The sequence below is a fragment of the Crinia signifera genome, chromosome 2, assembly GCF_055691185.1.
Source record: "Crinia signifera chromosome 2, ASM5569118v1, whole genome shotgun sequence".
Classification (NCBI taxonomy): Eukaryota; Metazoa; Chordata; class Amphibia; order Anura; family Myobatrachidae; genus Crinia; species Crinia signifera.
In genome coordinates this window covers 119,369,638-119,382,971 of record NC_139218.1, presented here as the reverse complement: position 1 = coordinate 119,382,971, position 13,334 = coordinate 119,369,638, and the positions used below count along the sequence as shown (strand labels likewise).

General features: G+C 43.7%; 1 protein-coding gene across 3 annotated transcripts in view; it reads left to right on the top strand.

The window, feature by feature from the left end:
• Positions 1–13,334, top strand: part of MAGI3 (membrane associated guanylate kinase, WW and PDZ domain containing 3) — a 344,066-nt gene that overhangs the window by 200,082 nt on the left and 130,650 nt on the right. For all 3 annotated transcript variants that reach the window (XM_083172771.1, XM_083172770.1, XM_083172772.1), the window contains one exon: positions 7,062–7,181. In XM_083172771.1, coding sequence (XP_083028897.1) covers positions 7,062–7,181 — 120 coding nt within the window. The remainder of the gene's footprint in view (positions 1–7,061; positions 7,182–13,334) is intronic.

Sequence of the window (13,334 nt, the reverse complement as noted above, 5' to 3'; positions counted from 1 at the left end):
CATTTTCGACCAATTGGAACAACCTATAATTTAAAATGTGTTTGTGTGTGGGCATGATAAAGATGCAGTGCAAGTACACGCTGCAGAAAGATAACAAACTCTCTTGCACGATTTTGCACACATTGTTCCATGTGTAGGAATGATTAACAATGTGCCAGTGATGTGTTAATGATTTGCAGTTGTCCTCTGATGGTTCTGTGTGTGTGTGCATAATATCTTTTGGCCAGTAGCGTTCGGGATTTCAAGGGAAATTCATAGGCATTTTGGAGGCATGTAAGATATGAGAGAATTGCCTAGTTGCAAATCTGCAACTGAGTCATAGGGAGGCTGGAATTTCCCAGATCTGTGCGGTAGAGGGAATAGGTTGGGAGGCAAAAATAATTATCAGCAGACACCAGGACATCACAGACCATTAATGATGCCAAGACTGAGGAAGGAAGACCCAGGGGGATTAGGTCAGACCTGTGTAGAAGATGGATAATGATTGTTCCAGGTCAGTCCACAGACTTCATGGAGTCAGGCAGAGCCCAGTTACCTAGCTGTACAATGGAGGAAAACAACTGAAGATCTGCACTAGGTTATGTGCAGCAGCTCTAGTCCAGGCTATAAAGTACACATACTAAACAGTCCTCAAACTGCGGCCCTCCAGATGTTGTGAAACTACAAATCCCAGCATGCCTTGCCACAGTTTTGCTATAAGGGAGTGTTAAAACTGTGGCCAGGCATGCTGGGATTTGTAGTTTCACAACATCTGGATGGCCGCAGTTTGAGGACCCATGAGATAGTGGGTCAGATGCACTAAGCTTGAAAGGTGATAAAATGGAGAGTGATAAACAGCCAGTCAATCAGCTCCTGCCTGACATTTTTTATAACACAGTATATGGCAGGCAGGAGCTGATTGGCTGGTGGTTTATGACTCTCCATTTTATCACTTTTGAAACTTAGTGCATCTGGCTCAGTGACTGTTTCTGTATCTACGTACACATGGAACATATTACAGTGTGCCCTATTCATTCCATTTTTAAAAAATAAGACTCAGAAAATGTAGCAAAAAAGACGCCCATCTCTACTGAGTGGCACGACTAGAAGCAATGCTTATTGTAAAAGGAGGCAAGATGTACAGTATGTGGACACATCTGTATGAGAAGAGGTAATAGCCCTATCCTTACCCTAATTCTACAGCCCAGTCCTCTGTGGCTTCTTACATTGGACTCTGCAATCATCAGCAAAAACAACACATATATCTGAATCCCTATCAACTGTAACACTGGGGAAATCAGTGGACATACAACTCTTAGGGTACTAAGCTTGAAAAGTGTAACAATGGAGAGTGATAAAGTACCAGCCAATCAGCTCCTAACTACCTTAACTGTAATTTATTACTTTCCAAGGCTTAGTACATCTTGCCCTTAATCCGGGAACCCACTGGAGCGACTGGGAGTCATTCGGACATCCCCTCCGGCCCAGAGCATCCATACACACTGGAGCAATGTTAATAAAGGATGGGACGATCACTGTTCCATCCTTCAACATGCATGGTGTCACTACATGCATGGTGCAGCACATCAAACCTAGCATGTGTCTGGGGGTAGTGCGCATATCACACATACACACTGAGGACATGCATTGCAGCTGGAGGGAGGTGGGTTCAGGGGAAATCTGAGGAAGGATTATTTCACAGAAAGGGTAGTGAACAAGTGGATTAGCCTCACATTAGAGGTGGTAGAGGCTAAGACAATAATTTAAACATGCATGGGATAGACATAAGGATATCCTTACAAATAAATAAGGATCAAATAGGGTTTAGGGGTAACAATATGGAGATGCGATGCGATGGGACCCGATCTTATACAATTTATAATTGTATACCATTGTATATGGCATACAATGCAATGAGATACGATTTTAAATTGTATAAGCACACTAATGGTTGCTTTCAATGTTAATTGGCCCCCATATAAGATTTTTAATTGTATAAGCACCCTAATGGGTGCTTACAATGTTAAATGCACCCCCACGCCACCCCCACTATCAACGCCAACCCGAAGCGTCCTCCGACCTTCGGGTTGGCGTTGATAGTGGGGGTGGCGTGGGGGTGCATTTAACATTGTAAGCACCCTGACTCGTTGAATACTGGAACCGGCGAGGCTCCGAAACGTGGCGGGCAGTGGCGAATGTGCAGCGAATCCTAAACAGGATTCGCTGCACATCGTCAAAATTCTCATTGAATACTGCCCATAGTGTAAGGCAATGGGTGACAGTGAGAGGGCAATGGGTTTAGCCAGGGAATGGACAACAAGAGGAGAAAGAGGGTGATGTCAGGGGGTAAGCATTGGGTTAAGTAGAGGAGGATGGTGAGAAGCAGTCAGTGACAGGTCGAGATAGAGGGAAATTTGGAGGCAGTTGGTGAGTGGCAGAGGGTAAGGGTGACAGGGAGTTAGTGAGGGGAAAAGATGACACATGGAGATGACATGGGTGACGCAAAGATAATAGGGGGTAATTGGGACATGGAGATGGTAAGGGTGAAAGGGAGAGGACAAAGGTGACATGGAGAGGAAAGCGGCAACAGGGAGTTAGTGGGTAACATGGAGAGGGAAAGGGTACTCTGTAAGTTCACCCCTTCTCTCTTCAGCTTCAGCAGCCAGCAGCTGACCCCCGCTGCAGGCTCCGCCCCACACTCCCTCACGCTACGGCTTCCCCGGGCTGGGAGTCCCTCTGCAGCTCTTTGGAGTGTCCGCCTCCTCCAGAGCCCGCACTAATGGCTTATGGACGTGGAGCTATTGACAGCCAGAAATCAGCTGCAGCAGTGCTCTCTGTGTCTGTGCTGCAGCGGCAGCCCTAGAGTCTGCTAGAGCTTAGTGCCGACCCTGACAGCGCATCTGTGATGGCATCTCTTTGGGGGTGGCAAGCTGTGCCCTTGCCCCCCTATTCTGTTGCCCCTGATCTGGCCCTAAATTTTAGAGGACACTACAAACAATACAATGTCGTTCATGATTTTCTTTGAACTCCTGGACCAATAATATGGTGCAAACCTATTGAACGATTTCCCAAAAGATATGGTCATCGACTATGTCCAGTTGTCATTGACGATCTCTTCAGAGGACATCACTAATGACCCACAGGATCACGCTTTGTTAACGATGTAGTGTGTACACACTAGGCGATATACACGTAAATGTCATTATAATTGGACATTATTGCCCATATCATTTAGAATATCATCTAATGTGTGCGCAGCTTTAATCTAGTAGCGATCAATTTAGCATAGAGTTTAGTTTCCATGTTTTGGGGCGCAATCATGTTATAGTTGTTACAATCTCTTGGGTCTATATCCGGTTTAGGAATTGTACTAATAACCATTGGACTTCTCTTAAATCATTTTGTTACTGCTGCTCTAAAAAGGATTTGGATACATTGTTTCTATAACATTTGATTTTAAATAATTGCATATTTTATATTTCTGTTAGCAGTGTTGTCTATTAGGACATCTTATCTATATTTACTGATATCTATAATTGTAAATGTATGCGTGCCTGTATGAATACTAAAATATTTTAGCATGCCTGTAACAGTATATTTTTTTTATTGTACAATATTTCTGTATTCATTGTATGCAGGGCCGGTGTAAGGCTTCTCAGCACCCTAGGCAAAACTTCAAATTACTCCCCCCTACCAACCCAACACCCCCCCCCCCCCCCATTTTTTTTTTAATCATGTGGTCCTCCATTTTTTTTTATTATCATGTGGTCCTCCAATCCCCCCCCCCCCCCCCCCCTGGAAAAGTGGCCAATCCCCTGCTTTCCCTGGAGGTCCTCTGCACCCTCCCCTTTGCCACCCACAACAGAGTACAAGGAGGAGGGGGAAGCAATGTAGGAAGTATGACTCAAGGGAAAGTATAGAGGTCTTAGAGGTTCCACAGCCACCACCAAAGACAACCAGCATCCTCATAGACATCATTGATTTTTTGATTTGTAGATTTGATGGCGCCCCCCAAGATCCTGGCGCCCTAGGCAGCTGCCTAAAGCTGCCTAGTGGTAGAGCCGGCCCTGATTGTATGCAGGTAGTGCAGTTGCCTCTTCCTTTACCTGTGCCTACCCCAGTGGTTCCCAAACTTTTTCGAATCACGACGCCCTTAAGCATCACCAAAAATGTCACTCCACCCCTAGGTCATATGTAAATTATTTATAAATTCAGAAAAAATATATAAATAAGTAAATTGTGTTTGTGTCATCCTTAGGGTCAGTTACATGGTAATGGTCAGGAGTTGCTATGGTTTGTCCACAGCACTGGTTTAGCCTGTTATATTGATCATAAATAATTTAAATTTGTCCTGGTCCACCAACTCAGGGCACTCCTGCAAGTGTCCTGAGGCACCCAAGGGCACACAGTTTAAGAACCAATGGCCTACCCTATTACCAACCAGTTAAATATGTTTACATTTTACATGATAATAGTAATGCAGAGATGTCAGTTACTGCACATATATTTGAAAACCTATGGTAAGCAGTGCCGGTACAAGGCGCCGGAGCGCCCCAGGCAGGGGGGGCGCCCCGGCGCTCACCCGCTCCATGGGTGGAGGTGGGGAGGAATAAGCTGCCGTGTTGCTCCGGGAGGAAGGGGGGGGGATCCGGTGTATATATTACTCACCCTTCAGGAGGTGAGGCGCTCGGGTCTAGCTCAGCGGGCGGGAGGGAGAGCTGGAGAGCTTAGCGGGCAGGAGGGAGGCCTCGCAGTTCAGTCCCGGCGCAGTGTGACTGACATCTTCCTGACTTCCTCCACCCGCACTTTGTACAGCCGCTCAGCCGGGCAGCGCTGAGGACTTGGCTCACCCTCAGACGCTGCCCGGCTGAGCGGCTGTACGCGGTGCGGGTGAAGGAAAATGTCAGTTAACATGCACCGACTGCTGCCCACACATAACAGAACAGTTTGCTGCCCACATAACATAACAGACTCCGTCCCGTTGTTACTGCACCGGGGCGCACTGCTGCCCACACGTAACATAACAGACTGCTGCCCACAGCGCAGCAAGCCCTCGCTCTTGTCCGCTAAGCCAGACCACCAGCTCTACCTCCTGCCCTGCTCCCAACTACCGCCCCCCAGTGGCTAGCGCCCTAGGCAAATGCCTAAAACTGCCTAGTGGTGGCGCCGGCCCTGATGGTAAGCCACCAGCCACATCCTTGCAGGCCCCGCAACATTACAAGGTTCAGCATGCCATCCAGCTTAGTTCCCATCCATGTCTTGTAGAACAGAAATAAAAAAGTGGTAGTTGCCCAAATAAATTTATAGGACTGCCTGATGTAGATGAACCCCTCCCTTAGGCTAATTTATGATGGGCATATAACATACTTCCCAACTTTTGGGAGCTCAAACTGCCTCCTGGCACTGAATTGAAGCCACATGTTCATTCACCACTGCTCTGTGTGCGAAATGTCTCCTAGCCTTCCGACTATTCAAATGCCCGACAGTTAGGATCACAGCTGACAGGGGCTATTATCCCTCATGGGGGTCCGCAATCCCTATAGAGGGAGAATATAACCTCTGGTGAGCTTAGCAAAAGCACAAGGGCCTTTTTTTACGCCAGAGGTCGGAGTTCTGATGTCTGTATACTGGCAGTCTGAATCCTGACCATCGGGCCTTCTCACCACACCAACCCTCTGCACACTGTGGCCCACAGGTAGGACAGCAGGACAATGCCCATAAATTTGTATTTTAAGCAACCATTTTGTCTATCACTGTTCTGAGGTGTTAGTTCTACTCTTTTGGAGGCATGGTAGGTAACTAGCTGTACTGGAGAGACCAATATAGTCAGTCAAGGAAGATCCATAGGTGTTTTTCAAAATGGCAGGGTTCCCACGAAGGGCAGTGACATGAGTCAAATGAGGAAACTATCAGCAGCATCGGTCATTAACCACAGTGGAGACCTTGGACACATTGTGGGATGATAGCTTTCAGGCATGGAAGTTGTCAGCCCACATAACTGTCAGCCACACTGGGCAGCGGAACAATCCAAAATGGCCTTCTCCTCCAGGGAGCGATAAAGGGCCAATTTCCAAATGCATCCAGTCACAGTGGCTACTTTTTGACACCTTTAAAGTACTGTAATCCTTCCTAGCAGTCACTGACATCAAGTGTGAAATTTAATAGGATGAGATATTCAGAAAATTAGAGATTTGGTAAGAAATCTCCATTTTTTTAAAAAGCGGCAATCATTTACACTTCAAAATCAAACTGGTTTTGCAGTGTAAATTATTGCTGCTTTAAAAAAAGGAATCTCTCAACCTATGAAATTCCCCCCCAATTGTCTTTCTCACGATCAGTTGCTGGTTTTATAGAATTGCCTCTGGAAATGCACATATTTTTCCGTATTTAACAACTGTTAAAAGAAAAAAAAATTCTACTTTCTGCCAATCCTTTTTTTTTAGAATTGATTCTTATTTTTTGATCTTGTATAATTTGATAGCTGGAAATGTGTTTTCACATTTGAAAGAAGTATATTATACACAGTACAAAGTTAGTATGGGTATTGTAGTGCAACACGTTCCCATGTGACAAGCTTAGAGATGAAGCAGCTCAGCAGCAAAGTCTCCCTGGAAACTAGTTTTAAAATGTGTACAACTCCTGCAGCAAATCTATACCTATTAAGGACTCTATGGCAGCACTCTGCCTAGCCAGCGGCATGTCGAATCTGCAGTGTGGATACAACCGTCTTCAAACGGGTGCATTGTTTGTTATGTAGCAGTAGAAACAAATCTTGTTCCCCTTCTTTCTTTGCCATGTTTCCCAGACTTTACAAAAACTTGTCTATTCCTCTCCATTCCCTCTTCATACATAATTTAATGCCCTAGTTTTACAGTGCGGAGCACTCTCAAATTAGCTTTTTTTTTCATAGTTTTTTTTTTTTTTTATAGTTTATCTTTATTTTTCTTTATTTTACTTTATTTGGCATCTCATAATAACCTCTAATCCAGCTCTCGAATCTGAGGTGTGCTTTTTCACTTTTTATATAATAAACCAAAATTACAGTGTCGATCTAAACACTAATGGTGTTTCATTTACTTTAGGTACAACTCGTTCACCACGCGATGGAGAGGTACCAGGTGTTGATTACAATTTTATCGCTGTGGAGCAGTTCAAAGCTCTAGAAGACAGCGGGGTGCTGCTGGAAAGTGGAACGTATGATGGTAGGTGTATGTGAATGCTAAAAAAAATTTAATTGTGACCTCAATTTTTTTATTAAAGGGAACCTATTCACTGCAAATGAACAGCGAATGGCTGGCAATTCGCCGGTGGTTTTCAATAGGGTTTTTAGTGGAATTCGCCGAGGAGTGTATTAAATGCTCAAATGGAGAACTGCTTTCTCCATTGATTTTCGCCATGATCCTCCGTTTTACATTCGTTGTCTTTTTTCAGTGAACTGGAATGTGACCTTTTTAAAATAAAGCGTTTTTTTTTTGGTGTCAAAAAATCCGATTTTTTTTTTTTCTGTGAAGGGGCATGCTATTTTTATTCATGTGCTTGCAGCACATGAATATATATATTATTTTATTTTTTACACATTTGCCAGCAGGGAGCCGCTCATTAATATTCATATATTCACTGCACTCTGGTCCCGATCATTACATATGCAGGATCGGGACCAGTGAGTGCAGCGGCTCCTATCCCAGCCCCCTGTCAGCTCTAGGGGGGCTCTCCCTGTGTCCCTGCCAGTCCTTCTTCACCCCCACAATGTCCGGCGCAGGCAGGGAGGCTTCTATCTCCCTGTCTGCAGCCGTCCCCCAGCTCCCCGTGGCATTCGCCGGGGGACGGGGGGTGTTAAAATTCGCCACCAGGGGCAGAGAGCCCTTGAGCCATTGAATAGGTTGGATGGGCGGCTGCCGGGCGAATCTCCCTGAAGGGAGAATTGCGGCGAAAGTGCAACGAATCCTACACAGGATTCGCTGCCGGCCGCGATCCCAGCCATTGAATACTGGCCAAAGTTGCTATCCCTATTAAGGCAGAATAATATGTACAGTAGAATAGAATAAGCAGATAACTATGATCTTCCATTGTGTGTGATTAAATATTCCCTTTACAGCGATGCATAATATGTTGGTGCTAATTAAATAAGCAATGATATGTGAAATATAGGGGGAGATTCTCTAAGCGAAAAATGCGGTAAAAACCCCGTTATCGGGGTTTTTACCGCATTTTGGGATGCTGCATCGTCACCCGGCGGGGGGCATCGCCAGAAAAATCTGACGATGCCCCATAGAAGCCAATGGGCTTCTGCCGCAACCCTCCGCCACCCCGCGCCGACCCCCCGCTGCCCTGCATCGCCCCCTTACCTGTGTCCGGGCAGCACAGAGCTGTGCTGCCCGGACCTGTGACCTCCTCCCTGCACTGATCCTCTTCCGGGTGCAGGGAGGAAGAGAGCCCGGTGCAGCAGCAGCAGCGCCGGGTGTGTGAGGGAGGGGGGAGCCGCCGGGACCTGCTGGGACCCGGCGACTCTCACCGCAAAGGACAGCTATTAACGCAAGAGCTGTCCTTTGCCTTAATTATCGCATATCTTACAACATATGCGATAATTAAATATGCGATGGGGGGCGGAGATTCTTAGAGAATCTCCCCCATAGTGTCCACAGTTATGATGCTTAATTGTAGATTAGGAATTTGATGTGATGAAAAAATATTGTCACATTTATGTCTCATAAGAAATAGAATGTTAGTGGGGTTTTTTTTCTGGAAAACAGTGTAGTGTAGTATTTCATATACAGATAGTCGCAGTCACACACTGAATATAGACATGTTGCATATTATTTTAATCAGCTGAAGATGCTTGTGAAATTTTTGCACGTTTTAAAGGAAAAAGTTATAAAACAAAAAGATGCCCGGTGCTACCAAGTAAGCACGACAATGGTTGTTTAACACAAAAGGAGGTTAGATGTTTGTGGACACATCTGTATGTATTGCGACATAGCATCTGCATGAAACCATTATGAGATTCCCTTGTTTGCATTTTATGTGGACACATGCATATATCGGATAATTGTGTTAATTTAAAGCTTGTTTTACAGTTTCATGTTTTAAGGCTGCATGATTATATTATAAGGGATAAACCTGAGTGAGAGCAGGAAAAAATGAAAAAAGCTAAACAAATCAAAAAAAGAAATAGGTTGTACAAAAGGCTTAGAGGAACTGAGACCCATGTGAATCAGGAGTAGGTGATTGAAGAGGATTTAGAAGTAGTTCAGGCAGTGTAGGGAGGTCAGGAATTTAATTATAACTTGCGTCCACTTTACCCATGAAGTAATCAGCCCGGCTTATTGAGCGTGAGCAAGAGGTTGACATGGGCTGAAGAATAATTAAGAGGGGGGGTGCAATAGAAATTGGATTTGCTATTGTTGCAGGTTGTGTAGTATATTAGGGGTTTAGTAATGGACAAAGCAAGCTGACAACACAAAGGAGGGAAATGAAATTGGATAACAGGGTTTTCCCTAGTAAAGGTTTAATTGTGTTTTTATGTGTAAACAGAAATCTTGTGTGCGAGTTAGATAAGGTCAGAGGTTTGTCGGATTTGTTGGGCAATCATATAACACTGTCATGGCACAAAGGATAGATTTGTATGTTGGGATCAGAGAATTCTCTGAAAGAGGAGAAATGTAGACAAGTGGTATTTCACAGATTTTACACAAACTGCAACTGATAGAAATACAAGTGTGAAATAACACCACTCACTCACTTATATGCTGCGTCTGTATGTAATGTTATAGTTTCCAAGAGAAAAATGTGATTTAGATTTTTTATTTTTAAAACTATTTCTCATTCAGGTTTTTAGCAGAACATTGGTCATCAGTTGTAAAGCGCAATGGAATTATACTGGTGCTATATATAGCTAACTGTTATAATAAATAATCAGAGGAAAGCACAATCTGTTCAGTTTGAATCTCTGAATTGTCTACAGGACACACGCTATGGATCATTGATTGACAACACACTCTGAAAAATTTCTCATCCAAAAGCTTAAACCTTTTTGGTTAATTAAAGAATAGTTTTGCCACAAAAATGATTCCTCCTTATATGGTCACATTTCTCCTTTAGAAATAGTTCTGGAAATCCATAATAAAAATCACTCTGGAATGGTGTTGGAACAGTGCCAGATATTTCTCATTTTAAATCATTTAAAACAGCTTAGTGTAGTTTTGTTTACTGGTTGATTTTGATTGCAGAAGAGGCAAAATTTGAAATCCTAAATTGATCTCCTCCCACAGTATCGTGAAATCATTGTACGTGTTTACCATTACTTAATGTGTACAGAGAACATTTCCTGCTCTGGGTGCCAAGTCTTGGATTGCATCCGCTGAATACTCATTTCTATATAAATACCACTTTATGTTATGAGTTTTTTAAGGGGATTTGTTCTCATTTATGTATGTTTTTTAATATGTTATGTTTAGAATATTATAAATTAGATTGCATATCACCATTTATGCCACAGAAACTTGTGTATTGCAAAATATATTTGAATGTGAATATCTGGATTGGTTTAAAAATAGTCACAGTGGCAAAAAGGAATAGCTAGGCGTATTAGGAGTAAGCAGCATTTTGTTTGTTTTGGTGCTTATACACACACGCATACAGTACTGCATACAGTACACGTACACACACACACAACATTATACTCCATCTGTCAAGTGTGCTGCAGCAGAAGGAAGAGCCAAGCAGCCAGAGTGATATCCTGCTCTTGGACCATCTTTAGGTGTTTGTGGCATGATCTTGTGCCTATTTTGGGTGCCATCTTCAATGTTTTATTTATTAACAGTTGTTTATATAGTGCACCCAAATTCTACAGTGCTTTACATAGAATGTTTGAACACTCACATCAGTCCCTGCCCCAGTGGAGCTTATAATCTATATTCCCTACCACATGTACACGCACACACATTAATTCTAGAGTTAATTTTGTTAGGAGCCAAGTAACCTACCAGTATATTTTGGATTGTGGGAGGAAACTGGAGTACCTGGAGGAAACTCTGCACAGTTAGCGCAATGGTAGGAATCAAACCTATGACCTCAGTGCTGTGACGCAGTAACTCTAATCATCCGTACTTAGTGTTCACTGTAGTAATTTTGTCGGTCAGGGTGCGGGGGGGGGGCGGTCCGGGACCACCGACATCACAAAAGGGACGGGCCGGGCCGCAGACATCACTAAAGGAGGAAGGTGCCGTTATGCCGGGCATCGCCGTCTAAGGCGGCGCTGGGCTTCCCCGTGCAAGCAGTCAGGCAGGCACCAGGCTGTTTTAGCAGGGCGCTGCTAGAGGGGCAGGGCGCAGCGCCCCACTGAAACAGCCTAGCGGGAATACTACGTACTGCCCCGTTTTCTCTCTTTGTGGGCATGTTGGCTGTTTGATGGTGTATGGCTCCTTGCTAGCTATCCTGTCTGGTGTAGGATCTGATTTATATTGATTTCATAATCATGCACAGTCTTTCGTGTTAGGATTCCCCTCACTTGTTTTCTGTATTTGGACATGTGTTGTAGGGCAGTATTCTTTCCTTCTTGGACATTTATTTACTAAGCCTTGTAGAGAGATAAAGTAACAGCGAGTCAGCTCCTAACTGCCATGCTACAGGCTGCATTTGAAAAATTACAGGAGTAAATAGACCCCTTACTTTCCTGCAGCAATTTATCCCCTTCTTTGCCTATTTATATTCTGGGTGGCTGTTGGAGATTTGTTATGCTGCGTGACTGCTCTTTTAGCTGGACTTCGGCTGTCATGGGCCATGTTTCAGCTGAGGCATAGAAACATTTGCCCATTATCTTCTACCTCCCTTTGTGACTGCCCAGATTCTACAGATGTACCTACTCTGCAAGAAGTGGATCAGGCAATGACACGGGCAGAGAACAGTTGCAATATGGACAATATGGGAGAACGACAGGTGGCCATCTTTTTACTATGGCATGCCATTCAAAAATTGAGGGAGAGGGTAGCTGAAGCAGAATATTTAAAATTTGTTGGTTTGCTGGAGAGGTTTCCATGGTAGCAGCAGTGATAGCACTGTACTTGTAATAGAGGCCTCCTTACTATAGACACCGCCTGCTGCAGAAGTGACCCAACTTACGTCCTAAGATGCAGCATTAAATACCTGACCGCATCTCAGGCTGCCCGTCGCAGTGCCCGGATATCTCCACCCAATTACAAAGATCCCTAGCCTCTTTCCTTCCCCTACACAGCAGTATCCCCTCCCTGCCTACCAAAAGACAGCATATTGTCAATCACTGATCAATTGCTAATCATTGTGCTAGTATTCATGTAGCAATTGGAGGTAGAAAATATGTTAATGCAAACTATGGCTTAAATGTAATAAAAAGGCAGATTTTGCTTTTTAGTTTAAAAAATTGTATTTTATTGTTTAAAATAATGGACCTGTTTCAGAGGTTGTGCAATAACGATGGTTGCGGTTCTGAACAATGTTAGTCACCCTACAAACGTACATTGATTGGTTTGTGACGGCCAGTATTTGTGGGAGGGGACAGTGTGGAGTTAAATGAAGGCATTGGGATCATTTTGGGGAAGGGGTGTCTGAACGTGTGATTGCATCTACTCACACAGTTTTATAGGATCCAGCAGCTTACTTGCAATGGAAATTCTGAGCAGCCACCGGGCTGGTCAGAGGTGTGATGTTACAGCCAATTATTCTTCTTTGTACACAAGATGTGGATCAGAGACATCCTCTGTGGGGATCTCTATACACACAATTAGTATATTTTCCCAAATCTGCTGCATCAAATGCACTTCTGAACTAGGCCCTACAGTATGTCTCTAATAACAGATGATTGTAAAGTTGGACTCCTCCATTTATACTTTTACCCATATATAATTTACTAGCTAAGCCTGCTTGAAGCAAAAGCTTTGAAAGCTAGTCTGCTACCTTTTGATTGCCTCTGTGTTTCTGTACGTGTGAAAGATGTAGTTTCACTCACTGCCAGCAGATGGCAGTGTTTTGGTTACACAGGGGCACTCTGGGACATGGAGTATAATGGATCCCATCCCATGGCAGCAGACTGATATCCTGGAAGCCTGTGCATCACCGTGTAGTATCTACATGGATTTATGGTTCAGCCTGTGCCTATAAACAACATATTGGCCATCTCCCCATAAGAGAGTGCCCTGTGTTCTTAATAAGTGCCTTGTTAAATTCTATAATAATGTACTTTATATGATTATGGATTTATATTGTACTTGAAAATCCATTTATATGTTGACACGTACAAAAATAAAGTGATTTGGAACAACACATAATGAAAATATATGTGTAGGATATACTCTGAGTTCTGTATAAATAAAATGTATTACGCA